This window comes from Maylandia zebra, linkage group LG23 (assembly GCF_041146795.1).
Source record: "Maylandia zebra isolate NMK-2024a linkage group LG23, Mzebra_GT3a, whole genome shotgun sequence".
NCBI classification, from domain to species: Eukaryota; Metazoa; Chordata; class Actinopteri; order Cichliformes; family Cichlidae; genus Maylandia; species Maylandia zebra.
In genome coordinates this window covers 4,675,258-4,687,961 of record NC_135188.1, presented here as the reverse complement: position 1 = coordinate 4,687,961, position 12,704 = coordinate 4,675,258, and the positions used below count along the sequence as shown (strand labels likewise).

At 37.7% G+C, this 12,704-nt stretch overlaps 1 protein-coding gene across 1 annotated transcript; it reads right to left on the bottom strand.

Moving 5' to 3' along the window:
- Nucleotides 1-4,508: 4,508 nt before the first annotated feature.
- Nucleotides 4,509-11,308, bottom strand: tax1bp3 (Tax1 (human T-cell leukemia virus type I) binding protein 3). Its single transcript, XM_004554944.6, has 4 exons — nucleotides 11,082-11,308; nucleotides 7,215-7,334; nucleotides 6,247-6,324; nucleotides 4,509-6,104 (listed from the first exon to the last, which is right to left on the bottom strand). Exons 1-4 carry the CDS (start codon nucleotides 11,118-11,120, stop codon nucleotides 5,955-5,957), a joined length of 387 nt encoding a protein of 128 aa, XP_004555001.1. The 5' UTR covers nucleotides 11,121-11,308; the 3' UTR covers nucleotides 4,509-5,954.
- Between the last annotated feature and the right edge of the window lie 1,396 nt (nucleotides 11,309-12,704).

Genomic DNA, 12,704 nt, shown 5'->3' with positions numbered 1-12,704 from the left:
GAAGATAAGCCGCCTGCTGCCCATTCACGAGCACCAAAACTGTGCGAAATGCTTCATCGCAAATCAGCTATCTCGGTGGGTTTCATGATCACGTCACATGCCCTGGTGGATAACCGGTTTATGTGTGTAAAACAGCACAACAGATCCACAATAAATCTCACGTGTAACTACACGGCACTTATTGCTATGACAACATGCATGTGCTAGTTAGACTCTGGGGGGCTCGTGTATGCGTAACCCCGATGCCATCCAGCTGACCGGCTTTTTACTCGCACTCCCACGCATCATATCCACGTTCACAAACGATGGATTAATATGCATGAACACATACAGTGGGGAGAAAAGTAGCTTTAACATGCAGTCATATAATATACACAACTGTGTGGCACGAACAAAGAAACAACAAGCCAACAAACTGCGCAGGATTTGGAGACGAGTTGAAACATTTTCTATTTGTTTCTTTACTCGTTTTATTGTTATAAAATAACAATAAAACGCCTCTTTCTTGGTCAAGTCACTGTCGAAAAGGAGACTTTAATCTCAACGAGATAAATAGAGGATAATTAAAAATACATAAGTAGATAAATAAAAGCCATTGAAAAAAGCCATTAAACATAACAGTGGATGAACTTTTATTTTTCAGAGTGAAACTATTCAACAAACAGAATCAAGATGTTGTAGAGGTATTTTAATTTTATTTTATTGGGCACCACCAAATGTGACTGCTGAGACTGGAGACTTTGGAAGCTGTTCTGGAGCTTTTAATTGACAGTTTGGTTAAGTTTGATGTTCAGAGACAAGAAGACTAGAAATTTAAAACTTATTAAAACTTTTGCTATGTTGAGTTTTTGTCAACTGTTCCAGAAAGATTTAAGAAAGATTAGAGATAAAGAACAGTCTCAATCTTCACACCACGGACAAAAGGCAGCTCTAGAACCAACTTCTTCTCCTTCTTCTTCTTCAATTTTGATTCCTTTATGATTTTTGCTTATTATGTTTTATTGTAAAATGCATGTTATTGTAATCTAGCATTGTCAGAAGCTAAATAGAACAGCTAAATAGACAGGACTGTACATAGGACAGGACATTCCTGTGAAAAAACTAAACATACCCTGACTGCTTACATGGGAATTAAAAGGGTAAATACTTCTAATCAAATGCATGCAGTGAACTTTACCATCCTTCATGAATACTGAAGTTTGGGGGTTTTATTGTGTCTGTGTTAATGCCACAATCTTCCCAGGAGTAGAAATCACAGCAAGTTCACCCCAAAATCAGACCACGCAGTGCTAAAATAAATGGAAAAAAAACAAAAGTTACCATACTAAATGTTAATCTTCATGACAGTACAGTTAAAGAAAGACTGAACAAAATCAGTCTTTAGAAAGCTTGTCAGGTGAAAGCCTCCTCTCTCTAAAAAGAACATGGCAGCATAGCTTAGCTCTGCAAAGTTATATCTGAAAGAACCACAAGGCTCCTGGAACTGTGACCTTTCCACAGATTAAACTGAAGCAGACATGTTTGGCTATAATTCACAGTCTGACAAAAGCAAAACACAACATATCAGCACAAACACCTTTTACCAGCTGTTAAGCACTTTTGGTGGATGGATTTTGTGAAAAACAAAAGATTCAACATGCTGCAACGGCCCAGTCAAAGTCCAGACCTTAACTAAGTGCTGTGAACTGCAACATTATAAAGAAGAATAAAAAAGAATGGGTCAAAACTCCTTACAGTGTTGGTTTCACAAGCTGTTGAATCATGGATGTATTTAGATTGTCACAGGACTGCACAGAGTCCTTTGGAAACTTTCTTTTTTACATGACTGTATATAGAATTCAGCTTTAAATATATATTTAAATATTTTAATTTTAAATTTAGGAGCATCATTCCTAAACTGATGAACTGTCACAGAATGGTAAGCTCTGTAACATTTCATTTTTGAGAGACTCTTTAGGATTCTCCTTTATTGTCAATGTCTCCAACATTCAGCTTTCAATTCAGCCTTATTTATGTTGCGCAACATTTCAGACTGAAAGGTAAATCTTTACAATGTTCTAAAGAGAAACCCAACAATATCCTCGGATCACCAAACCCCCCTCCCTTTTAACAGGAAGACATCTCTGGCAGATCCAGGCTCAGGGAGGTTGACCATCTGCTTTGATCAGTTGGGGTGAGTGGAAAGCGAAGACAAAAGAGAGATGATAAACAATTTAGTTTTTAATGGCGGTAGCAGCAGATCAGTAACGTGCAGCACTTGAGCTAGAAAAAAAATGCAGAAAGAGTGAAAACACAGAAGGTTACAGAAATAGTGCAACATACTAATAAATGCATGGTGGATGAGAGAGGAAAGCAGAGAAGATGCACAATATAGCATCTACCCCAGCATTTTGAGCCTATATCACTGAACAACAGATCCAACCTTAAATATAAGATTTATAAAAAGGACTTTAGGCCTAATTTTTTAAGTAGACGTGGTGTCTGAGTCCAAACCGGGAGCTGATTCTACAGAACAGGGTCCTGAAAGTTGAAGGCTCTACCTCCTACTATACTTTTTAGAACTCCAAGAACCACGGGGATATTATGAGTCCCACAGGCAGCCAGTGATAAGTGGCTAACAATTAGATATAAATATGGTTTTGTCAGGTAGTAGAGCTATTAAACAGCCTCGCAATAAGGAATTACAACAGTCCAGCCTAGGATCGGGATACCTCTGTAGGCTTCCTTCAAGTTCCAATCTGGCGTATGACCACAGTGATAGGAGCAGTCCGCATTACCATGGCAACCCAATTATCCTGCCATAACGTGGGAGGCATGGATCATGTATGATCCATGTTTAGATAGTGTAATTATTCACCCGCTTGCAGGAAGAAACATTTGTCTTAGTGTTATCTTTCAGCAGCAAGAAGCTGCATTCTTACTCATGTCATTATAGGTGGTTCGTTTAACTACTGCTGACTGGTAAATGCTGATTAAATAATCACACTGGAATCAAATTAGGGGCTCGCTGTTACCCACTTAATAGCTGTCCATTAGTTACCTAGCAACACACAAGGTATTAATGTTGCGGTATTAGGGAAAGCCAACCTAGATAGCGAGTCTGAGCTTTAGCTGGTGTTTGCACAATCGCATTCTTGTCTCACAACATGGTGCAATAGTATTATGAAGCCCAGGTAAGTGGAATGGAGCATGCTTCCTCTGTCCTGATAAACATAACAAGCGCACACACACGGCTCGCTCATAAATTATTTCTCAAAGGGGGGATTTTAGCTAAGCGGTGCCCTAAATCGACCCTCTCCCATTATGTGTCCAGATGTTATTTTAAGACTTTAAACATTACACAGCACATTCAGTTCAGGTGTTTGGTCCTCAGAGCACAAATAATTCACTGGCAGTGCATTACACAACACCAAAAACAGCTTTTCCAAAACAATTTAAAATCACAGTAGCCCTGATCTATTCGAAATTAATAAAATACAAATAAAAACAACATTTCCTTTTTTTAAATTTTCCCCTTAAATAGCTTTAATATTTCACCTTAAAATCTAGAAGTACTGGTGCGAATGTTTACTTTTTATTGCCCTGGAACATAAGTGTACCCCAAAAAAGGGTTTACAATTATGTAGCTTGCAGGCAGAGAAATGCACTTCCAGTGTTATTTTGAACACACTTGTCACTGCGCAAAGTGGAAAATGAAATATTAGAGGCATATGCAGTTATAGCAACACAATGGAAAGGTTCCTTTCTATGAATTATCTGAGACCTCTGTTCAAAGGTATGCTTTGAATAGCTGATAGCGGACACATTTAAGAGATAAAAGAAGAGGTCACTATCAAAAAGCCTTGCTAAACACGGAAAGGTCAGGGAATAGATTCTTTGCTTTGAAATGTCAGCTGATTACTCTTTAACTGGCATGACGAAGCTATCTGAAGGTCCTGCAACATAAAAAAGAGGGGTAAAGTAATCAGTTACTGTATGTCTGTTATTCGCAGATTTTAGCACGTTTCACACATGCGGTCCTTTCTATTAACATGACATTATCTGAATCTGTTGGTTTCGTGTTCGAGCACCCTGACAACGTTTGGATCAGACCCAATGACATTAACATATCAAGATAGTACAACTCTAAACAGCGTTCAGTCGGCCATTGTTGAAAAAGCAGAACTCCTTTTATATCTGACAAACATTCCCTTTTCAAATGTTCTACAATGAAACAAACAACAAAAATACCAAAACAAACTTTGTAAACTGCCAGATGAGCACAAAGTCTTTAGCAAAATGTTTGAAACATAAAATTTTGCAGGCTAAACTTTTATAAAAATACCGCTATACTGACATTTTCTGAAGCAGTGGTTTCCAACAGAGCAGTTCGTCAAAAACTCTTAGAGAATCTAAGATGACATGAATTTAAAATACTGAGAGGCCCACATGTGCCTGTAAATCGACTCTACAGTACAGTATGAAACAATAAATGACCAGCAGCATGTTTGTTTGGTTTTTTTTTACAGTTATACAGGTATTTTATTTGAGCAAACCATTTATTTTACAAACTTGATTATTGCTTGTATAATATTGTAAAAAGTTTAATATTTTATAAGCAACTTACATATGGAAAAAAAAAAAAAAAGTAAGTTCACCCAAAAGTAAAAGAAATGTAGCAGAATATCGGTTTCAGTACGAAAAGGTTTCATAGCAAACATACTTATTAGAAGTAAACCAGTCATCTCCAGTGTCATTTATTACATGTTGCAGGAAAGATGCACTAATGAGATCATACCACACTGGTAAATTGGAAATGAATTATTAAAACTTAGTGTTAATACATTTAAGGCTCCTGTGCACATTTTCAAGTTAACAAACAACATTCACTCCTCCTTGGCTGATTTACAGTTTCAAACTGGACTTTTGTTCAGTGACAAGAAACAAAACTATTTAAACCTCGAAACAGTCTCAGTGGAGCTAACTGCTGAATATCATCTCCTCCAGGAAAAACAAACAAACAAACAAAAAAGCATCGTTCTCTTTCTGAAGCCGATAAAAGGTAACTGGAAGCAAATATGCCGAAAATGAGAAAGCTGATTTGACAAGTGTGCATCCAGAAACATCCAACATGTGAAGTAATGTTCATATGAAACACCTTTACTGTAATTCTGGCTGTGTAGTTACTTTAACAGATGAGAGGATGTTACACTGAATGCAACTTGAAAAATGTGATGCATCAGTAGAATTATCATTAGGGAAAAAAAAACACATTGGAAATTGGCTCTATTGACATTTTTTGCATAGATTTTATACAATACACTGTACCATTATTTAAAGAAAAAGAAAACTGGAAATACTAAATTACAAAAACTTTGATTTTACTTTGGCATTTGTTGCTGTGTTAGTGGCAGAAAAATATTGGTTCTTTAACTGAGATGAATAAACAACAGTGAATTTTTCTGGGTGTATCCAGTGTGTCCAGTTTAACTTTGGTCAGCTGCTGGAAAACAAATTAAACTCGGATTGTTCCCAAATAACCTTGTGGACAAATTACAAATTACTTAACAAATAAATTCTAAATGTGTGAATGACTTAACACTCCTTCCAGAAGAACCGGTCTATAAAATGTTCTCCAAATGCTAATTTAAATTGCTTTAAGTACAAATGAAGACAATCGCTACAAATATCTCAAATGCTGTTATTCAAGCAGCGTCATTTCACATAATTTACTGAGATCAGTTATAATTGGATATGCCACAAATGAGAGAAAAAAACAAAACAGATAACAGTCTCATTTTCTACAGACTGATCTGAATGAACAAACTGATTTGTCTCAGTTTGTTTACTTATCTATTTTTGCATTACTGGAGTATAAAGGCCACGGTGCAACTATTTGGGGTAGTATGTGTTCTCCAAGTGAGTCTTCATTCCTTGGCTATGGCATTAGTCTGTGTAAAAGTAGAGCCACCACACTAGTGTTTGGGATAAGAGCACTTAGAGTGTTTGACAGCCTCCTCAAGCGACTTCCTGGTTACTAGCAGTCGTACCACATCCTCTCTCTTCTTTGTTAGTTTTTTACGAGCCTGATCATGAGTCACCATGGTCATGTCCCAACCGTTCACCTGGAAAGAAGGAAGGAACTTAGTTTGAAATAAAAAGAATCAAATACCAAAAGTAAAAGACATCACAGCACTGCTCCTGAGGTACACAGTGCCATCTTGTGGATCAACTATTCCAAAAGAAAAACTTCATTTCACTAAATACCTGCATTATTTTGTCTCCCATCTTCAAGCCGGCCAAGTCTGCTGGGCCTTTAGGTGATATCCTGGTCACATAAATGCCCTGTGAAAACAAAGAACTCATCATTTCATTTTTTTGCCACAATTGGAGAGCAGGTCTGGTTTAAAATGGGTAGTCCAAAATAATACAGAATATCCCTGAAGGCCTTTGCCTTCAATACTGCCAGTCTGGCAGTACAGGAGGAGGATCCCAGGGGGAAAGCATCAAGTGCTTAAAGTGTAAAGGATACACTAGCATAAGAAGTTATTTTTGTCCCATTAAAGTAAAATTAGGATTAAAATAAAGAGAAAAATGGACAGAGGCCTGATCTGTTGTTAATTTAAGGGCACAGAGGACATCTCTCACAACAAAGTTCCTGTAATGCTCAAAAATATGTTAATAAAGGAAACAGTAAAAGTGTAGAAGCCAGTATCTAAGTCTTATTCCTCTCTAACAAATCAGCTGGTACATTTCTGTGCAGTCAGCATGACTTAATGTAAACCTGAAGTCTTCCTCTCTGTAGCTCTGCTGAGTTTGTTTAGTCACCACCCGAGGCCATGAGTAACGTGTTCAGGCCTTTAGTTAACCAAAACGATAAGTACTTTGTGGATACTTGTACCACTAGGCTTTAGCGCAATTGCAACTTGTGGGTGGATATTCAGCGTCTTGCCAAATTAAGAATAAAATCCACATAACCAAAACGAGTGACCCGAAGACAGAGCACCTCATCATCTTAAACTTTGATCACATTTATACTAAAATCCACCGCTGTATATGTATAACCATGACAGAAAACATGGAAAATATATAATTTCACTTTTGATAGGGTCATTTGTGGGTTTATTCCTTTCGGCTACATCACTATTGTCTACAAATATTCTATTAAGAACAAAGGGAGAGAATCAAGATGAAAAAACTGCACGTAAAGAGATGATAGCTGCAGATAAACTCACTTTGTCAGACTTGTCCTCAGAGAAGGGATTCTGCCCGGGGTCCTGGTCTATCCCTCCTCCGATGCTGAAGCCAAGGATGAGATTCTCTCCTTGCCGCAGCTTCTGAATCTCAACTCGTTCCTGTTTAACAAAAGAAAACAAATTTAAAAACATTAAATACTGTTGAGGAAAATATTGGGTAGGCTTATCACCAAGCTTTCTCGCGTGCTGCTCAGTCACGTTTGCTGAAATGTTCTTGTTTCCATCACTGCTAATGTTAATACGATAAACTCCAGTTAAATTAGGTTGACAGGACCACGGAAAGAACGCAATTGCTTCCCTTCACATTTCACTACGATCGGATTAAAAACTCTTCACTATGAAGGTAGAAAAACGAAACACTTCCATACCCATAAATAATCAGTGTTGGGCAAGTTATTTTGAAAAATTAATTATAGTTACTTGTTACTTCTTCAAAAAAAATTAACCGAGTTAATAACTGAGTTACAAGATTCTAAAAGTAATTAATTACTTGAAAAGTAACTATTGCGTTACTTGTTGTTTAACCCTCTGGGGTCCAGGCTATAATTGGCCATTTTGACTACTTTTGATGTTTCCTGGTTTGGCTTTCGTCCGTCAGATACACAACAAAGCACTATTTTTGGTAGAGCATGCTAGCGGGCCGTCGTTATTACCGTGTTGTTTGGAAAATACGGCACACTTAAAATCAATCCTTTGATTTTTCTGAAAATCGACAGTGCCCCTTATAATCCCGTGTGTCTTACTGTATGAACTCTGGTTGTGTTTACTGACCTCGAAATGATTTTATGTACACGGCGCTCGAAAATCTGTCAAATGTTTTAGTACGACTTTGCTAAGCTACGAACCCGCACCGCTTGATGGATTGTCGGAGCATTACGGCTATTGTTGGCAGGCGCCTCGCGGAGTGATACGTACTGTGCTTCAACATAATATTACCGTATTGTGTGTGTATAACCTCTTTTTAAGTTTTGTGGATATTATACATGGTTATGCTGAGGATATGTCGGCCAGTTTCCACTGGAAACGCCTTTTGGTTAAACTGTCAGCAAGGAATTTGCATTGTTACATTTTTATATAACTTTAAGGCACATAAAAAAACAAAAAAAAAAAAACAGCTGCTTCTTTAAGTGAAAATACATTGATGGGTTTTTTTAAACTAATAAAGTTGTGGAGTTGTAAAGTATTTTGTCTAGTGTCAATTATATCGTCAGTTATATCGTTATCGCAAATTTTCAAATGTATATCGTGATAAATATTTTTGGTCATATCGCCCTGCTCTACTCCCAACTGACATACACATCGCAGTAATTACAGAAAGATGGACAACTTATCTTCCCGTCAGGTAGTGAAGCACCGACTAATCACCACAGACTCATTTTCTAGATTTCAGTGCAGGCAAACGATGGATCTCAGAGGCTGTTTTTTCTTAACTTGAGTCCAGACAGACGGGCCCTACCCTTGACACTGACAAGCAGCTGCAGTTTCACTACATCGCAGAGACAGATGACTCAGAGAGACTCTTCAAAACACAAAGACTGGCTCTGTGTGCGCGACAGTGAATAATCAGACAGCCTCTCAGTAGTGTGGCTGATCCAAAGTCTGACAATGACTTGAGCTGCTTTTCTCAATGTGCCGGATTCACACAGTCTGCGTAATCACAAGGACCCTACAGGCAGACTTAAAAGTCAGCATGTGTATGCGACAGTATTTTTGACGTGTTCATGCTGTTGGCAAACCGATATACTCAATCACAGTGAGAAGTCTTTCTTTATATGCTAACAATGGGCAATTTCAGCTTGTTGCTAGGTGGTTGCTAGGGATGTATAATTTTATAGACATGAATTGAAAATCACACAACATTTTTAATAGCTGTTATTTGTGCATTAAAAGGCGTACACCAGTCTATTATGACTCCTCATAACATCTGATATAGATTAGAGCTTTCAGGGGGCTGAGGTGTACCTGCACGCCAACACAGGTGATTTAGTTGTTCGAGACTTGATGAAAAAACAAACAAACAAACATCTAGTAAGTTTGTGTATTACAGTAAACCTGCTTCAAAGGTATTTTTGTGTAGACCTGTGACATAATACTTATATGTACTGTATAAATTTTATTTCAAATTATGTAACTCTAACAGCTAAAGCAAGAAAAATACATTCCCACCTTTCGAATCCACTGACTTTTTAATGCATAATAAATGTAATATATTTACTGAATTCATGCGAATGATGTTGTGCTGTAAAAACTTTTCAAGTTACAAATTCTCAAAGTTAAAAAAGTAGGTCAAAATTTTGCAATTTAAAATTTGCCACATTTCTTTCCGGCATTTTTGATTCCTCATAACTTTATAAGCGCAAGAAGGAGCCACAAGAAACTTCCAGGCAGAAACAAATTTGACATTACCTGTAAAAATTTATTCAAGTTACATATTTTAACATTTTCTTAGCTGAATTATCAGGGGGAAAAGCTCAAACATGGAGTGTCTGTTATGCTGCCGTTATGTTAAATTGGTCATGCAGTTTTACTATTGGTCCTATGATATATCAAAAACAAAAACATTATTCTGAAAATAAAACAAACTTTTGGATTTATGTCTTTAGGTTTTGGCCCCTGGAGAGGGTGTGTGTGTGTGTGTGTGTGTGTGTGTGGTACAATGTTATGCAACTACCTCCTGTATGAGAGAATTCATGACTCAAAAAATGTCTGAAAAGTTAACGGGAATTTAAACACACCCACACGTCCTTTGAGGGCATTGAACAAAAAACAATGATAGTAGAGTAGCGCAATTATTGCGTAAGTCAGGACTTCTATCTTATAGTATTTCATTATAGGAGGTGGCTTGATCTGAAGTGTGTGTCAACCAGCAGGGGCACAACTGAGTGATCATTAAAAAAATATTATATTAAAGAATTAAAAATGTATTTTAGAAGACATTACAGAAACTGATTCTTACACACAACTGACTAGACTATGATTGGGATAAACAACCTCCCTGCCCGTGCACACTCTCTGATGCTAGGGGACACAGGCAACAAGGTGGATGTATTGGGTGGGCATGGATCCACCCTCATCCAATCCCCACAAATCACTGACTGCTGTTTTATTTGATCAGGACAAATTAAACGCAATGCCTCTTTTACGTCAATATTTCAGTCTATTTATACAAAAGGGACTCTGGGGGGACAAATGTTGAGCTGCAAAGGTCAAATAAAAGCAAAATAAGATCGAACAACAGTGATTTATGAAAATATATAAAGTTAAACAAAGATTTGACTCTGAAAAACTTGACTTATCAGTTAGCTCAAATCACAGCAATTGCTCAGATTTCCTAGTATTGATAATTTAGTGCTTGTCACACACTCTGCTCTACAACACAGGCCTGCTAAAATCCCAGCTGTCCATCTCCAGCTAGATCTTCAGCTTTGGAGAAGACCAGGAAGCCTGATTTACAAAGGTGGCGACGCCCATTTTCATTAACAGCAGTTTTCTGACGATAAACTCAGTTGTCTTTTAATTAACGGTCAACTTCATGTCACCCTTTGTGTCCCGCGTTAGTGCCCACTTCTTTGCTGCAGTGATTTAATGAGTTATTCGGTTAAATTTAACATTACTGGGTACATAAAGTGCTCATATCTGTTCAGCTGCTCTCACTCAACTGCTTTTAGCTAAACAAAGAAAGTCGCTCTGCTGTTAGCAAAAACTCCAGTTAGCTGGTTAGCGCGTGTAGTTACCCAACATTAGTTAATTCAGAGTTTGCACCGAAACGGTTTGGTGCTAAAGTCGGGTGAGAAGCTGAACAATAGAGTGCGGTTAAATGTGGAGAGCCACAGCCCTCAAACTTACCACAACAGCAGTCACCGGCTGACCTGGGACGAAAGACATACTCTCGCTGAGATTTTTGGCTTATATAGAGAAGAAACTTTCCGCTTCTGCTGTTTTAAAAACTAAAGACACGTCGATTCAGATAGCGGGACTACTTCCTAGATCCTTACATGAAACAGCGCAGGAAGATCCCGAGCTGGAATCCAAAGGCTTTAGGGATGATGTCACGTCGCCCCCAGGCGTTCGGGTTCGCGTGTTTTGTCTCACCTTTGTAGCCAGGGAGGGCGGTGTTTAAATGCTGGCAGTCGTCCCGTTGTGACTCTAAACAGAAATGAAAACAAATCGAACTCATTAAGGGGTTTTTGCTCCTCCTTTGCTCAGGCGAACACCGACAGCTGTTTTCCTTATATCGAGTTGGCTAACAGCGACATCTCGGTCGATTCTGTTTTCTTGATCGCACTTAGTCGACAGGATATTCGAAAATTAATTATACTTTGATCATGGATTTTGTACGACTTTACTTTACTTTTCACTTTATTTTTGCGCTCAATCACATAGATGACAATTTCCTCTAGAAAACAATATAACAAAAAATATTTAGAAAAACCCTCCTTATCGAGGCAAAACCCCCCAACGATTTTTATAAATATTTATGAGTGTTATATAGATGTTGATATTTGAGATTTATTGCTTTTGTTAAGCTGATTTTTTTTCTCTTACACAAGCTCATAATAATCATATAATAGCTACAGCACTCATACAGTAGCTGGTGAGTATATACGTGTTTAAAATAGTCTCAGCTATTAGTAACTGTTTCCTTCTGATTTAAAGTAATAAAGTAAAACACGAAAATAGTAACCATTTAAAGCCAGACACCTTGACGCTGTTGTACTACTCATTGTGCAAGCATCCTGTGTCTTTTGCTGCCACTAGATGGTAGTCCGTAATGATACAAGACTTTTCTGTCAGTACAGTGTGGAGGGATGAATAAAGCATGAATCTCCCAAAGTTGATTCTGTTCATCTGGACGTAGCGTTTCGTCACTCATCCAAGTAACTTCTTCAGTCTCAGCTGACTGCAGGTTTCCCCAATCTTATAAACAGTACATTTGCATAATGACTGAAACCAGCCCACTGAAGGAACAATGAGCTGGGAGGTCAGTTTCCTAATCTTAATTATGCAAATTCTCATGACCATTGATCAACAACCACTGACCAAAACCCACTGATTGAGCATGCATCAAGAAATAAAGAATGAACATTAGAAGTGCTTTTTTCTAGCTCTGTATTCTTTTAGCTATCTAGCTATAATTTTATTTGCCATAAAATCAAAATAATGTTTTTAAGAGCGCACTGCTGTATGTTTCCACCTGTAAAAAATGTACCAGTTTGGGTGTTCTCTCTCTCTTTCATCATCTCTATCACACTTCTGATCAGAGATCTGCATGTGATGCAGCAGCATGCCACCTTTACTCAAAGCAGCTGTTATTTCTTATTTGCATATGCTACGCAAAAATTCCCCTGAGCATGTTTAGACTTTAATATCCTACCAAATAAGTGTATGAAAAACTTTAACCTCAATTTGAAAGCATGTATGCAAAGATGGCAGGAGATTGGCTTCAGGTAGACATCTATGTAACAAATT